At 53.3% G+C, this 3,149-nt stretch overlaps 1 protein-coding gene across 1 annotated transcript in view; it reads left to right on the top strand.

Moving 5' to 3' along the window:
* LOC105541477 (chromosome unknown open reading frame, human C16orf58) overlaps nucleotides 1–3,149 on the top strand; it is a 19,731-nt gene that overhangs the window by 11,518 nt on the left and 5,064 nt on the right. The window contains exon 6 of the mRNA XM_011982533.1: nucleotides 305–406. Within this exon, the coding sequence (XP_011837923.1) occupies nucleotides 305–406 (102 nt within the window). The remainder of the gene's footprint in view (nucleotides 1–304; nucleotides 407–3,149) is intronic.

Below are 3,149 nucleotides of genomic sequence, written 5' to 3'. Positions count from 1 at the left end.
GTGTGGCCAAAGCAGGAGCTGGAGGGCTGGGAGTTCTGGGATGAGAATGGTCTTTGGGCCTCCACCTTGGAGAAGGAAATTAAGTTTCTGTGAGGCCAGTCCCCAAGGTGGTAGTGGCAGGTGGGACTCCAGTTTCCTAGAACAGGACAGGGAAGTTGAGCCTAGGGGGCATCAAGGTGAGAAGTAGATACCAAGGACAGCATTCAGAGTTTGGTCAGGGCCAGGTTTTCTCCAGCTGGTCTGAGTGCCTGTATTACCAGGAAACGTGTCTCCACCAACCTTCTCTCTTCCCCTCCCCACCCAGTGTATCGTGAGTGTTGCTGGTGGGGCCACTCGGGCTGCGCTGACGGTGCACCAGGCTCGGAGGAACAACATGGCTGACGTGTCAGCCAAGGACAGCAGCCAGGTGAGCGCCAGAGCCGGAGGGAGGGCGTGGGGTGGGGAGGGGAAGTGGGGAGAAGCCCCTGAGTGCCCTGGAGGGCCCAGGAATACACAGGAAGAAGAGTGGGTGCTCCCTGCTGACTCAAGACACCCAAGCAGGAGTAGGGTTTGGGCTCTGGTGGCAGCAAGTCTGAGCTGATCTTAGGCCCTGCCCACCACCTGGGTGGCTGAGAGCAAGCCCTCAGCCTTGCCCTCTCCAGACCCCACCTTGCAAGCTGGATGTTCTGATCACATGAGGCCCCACATGTCAAGGCAGTTGGCAAGTCAGAGGCACCCAGCACGTGGGTTTGCTGGGTCACTGGCTGGGGCCTCCACTCAGCAGTTTAGCAGGCCTGCTGGCCCAGCCCCCCTACCCGCCCCAGGGAGCCTAGAGTTGGAGTAGGGACACCCCTAAGGCTGAACTCTGCATGGATTAGACCTCCACAAACCCCATGCTGAGGGCTTAACTCTCTCGCCTATCATCCTAGCACTTTGGGAGGCCGAGGTGGGAGGATCACTTGAGGCCAGGAGTTTGAAACCAGCCTGGGCAACCCAGCGAGACCCCATCTCTACAAAATATATAAAAGAAACACTAACCAGGTGTGGTGGTGCACACCTGTAGTCCCAGCCTCAAGCCCAGGAGGTGGAGGCTGCAGTGAGCTGTGATCACCCCAGTGTACTCCAGCCCGGGTAACAGAGCAAGACCCTGTCTCAAAAACAAACAAACTCTCACACCAACCTTGCGAGGTAGGTACTTCTTAGCCCTGGTTTACAGACGAGGAAATTAAGGCCCAGGGAAGTCCCAGAAGTGTGAGATGGTTTTCTTTGACACTGAAGCAATTTAGAAACTGCTGTTCGATGCATTCCTACTTTCTGGCCTTCTCTTCCATTGTTTGGCTCAATAATCTTAACCCAAGCTAATATTTATTAAGCACTAACCACGTGCCAAGTATTTCATTTCTGGAAACTCTTTAAATTCTCACAGTGGGCATGTGCAGTAAATGCTCATGGTTGCCTTAGTACAGATGAGGAAATAAAGCATGAAGAGGTCCCATCTCCCTGGGGACCCCTGGGGAAGTCCCTTCTCTCAGGATGCTCAGGCTCATTCCACCCATTGTCTCTTCCGAACCTAAGTCCACAGGCTGTTAAGGAGCAAGAAGGAAGCACAGCACAGGCCCCTCACCGCACGACTCCCGGCTCCATGCCTGCTGTCCCTCGCCTGTTCTCTCGCTGGCCCTCAGCCCTCACCCTAAGCCCAAGCCATTTTTCCCAAGGCCCCAGGGCTTCCTCGGTCCACAGAGTCGGGAACGTATCCAGGACCAACCTGGGAATGTGTCAGTCCCGCAGCAGACCCCAGCTTTCTGCCGATGCAGCTTTGCTGTCACTGGATGTGGCCGCTGGAAATGACTCTTCCCACCTGGGAGAGAGGAGGTCCCTCTGCTCCTCAGCTTCCAAGGTTCCTGATCCCCAGTTTCCTGCCACACCCACAGCCTTTATTCCCACAGCATACGCCTTTCCCGGGGAGGGGGCTGGGTGAGAAGAGCTCTCCAGTCTCAGGTCCTCTCTATGCCAGGACCAGCTCTACCTGGGAGCCCAGTTGTCAGGGGCACTAATCCAGACTCCACTCTCAAGATGAGTTGGGGGCAGGTAGCCTGGGGTCCCCTAGGGTGATCTCAATCCAGCCATCAGAGTGTTCTTATAACATTGATACACAAGGGAAGAGGTGTGGGTCTTGTTCCTTTTCTTCCAGGGTGCTTCCTTGACCCCTTTGCAAATTTATCTGCCAGTTACTGCATACCAAAGGAGCTTGGTGGGAGGGGAGCAGTCAACTTAAAATCAGTAGATAAAAGTTATTCCAGCTCATGCCTGTTACCCCAGCACTTTGGGAAGCTGAGGTGGGGATCACTTGAGCCCAGGAGTTCGAGATCAGCCTGGGCAATATAGCAAGACTTATCTTCACCAAAAAATGCAGTAATAATCAGCGGAGGCATGGTGGTAGGATCACTTGAGCTCAGGAGTTTGAGGTGGCCATGAGTTATGATTATACCACTGCACTCCAGCCTGGGTGACAGAGCGAGACCCTATTTCTTTAAAAAAAAAAAGTACACATTAGTAAGTGCCTGAGTGTGGGTCTATTCTGGTGACTTGCAAGACAAAGACGACGTGTTCATGGGTATTCCAAGGGCACCTACCTGGGCAGAGAAGCAACTGATACACATATATGTATTTAGACAGGGTATCACTGTGTCTCCCAGGCTGGAGTACAGTGGTGCAATCATGGCTTAATTGTTTTTTTCTTTTTTGGAGACAGAGTCTTGCTCTGTTGCCCAGGCTGCAGTGAAGTGGCGTGATCTCAGCTCACTGCAACCTCCACCTGCCAGGCTCAAACAGTTCAGCCTCCTGAGTAGCTGGGACTACAGGCACACACCCCCATACCCGGATAATTTTTGTATTTTTAGTAGAGACATGGTCTCACCATGTTGTTGCCCAGGCTGGTCTTAAACTCCTGAGCTCAGGGAATCTGCCCACCTCGGCCTCCCAAATTGCTTGGATTACAGGCATAAGCCACTATGCCCCACCAAATTTTTAATTTTTTTGTAGAGATAGGGTCCCACTATGTTGCCCAGGCTGGTCTCAAGCTCCTGGACTCAAGTGATCTGCCCACCTCAACCTCCCAAAGTGCTGGTACTACAGGTGTGAGCCACCTCGAGCTGGCATCTTTTAAATGA

This window comes from Mandrillus leucophaeus, unplaced genomic scaffold, assembly GCF_000951045.1.
Source record: "Mandrillus leucophaeus isolate KB7577 unplaced genomic scaffold, Mleu.le_1.0 Scaffold24, whole genome shotgun sequence".
Classification (NCBI taxonomy): Eukaryota; Metazoa; Chordata; class Mammalia; order Primates; family Cercopithecidae; genus Mandrillus; species Mandrillus leucophaeus.
The sequence above is the reverse complement of the archived record's forward strand: the minus strand, read 5'-3'. Positions and strand labels throughout refer to the sequence as shown.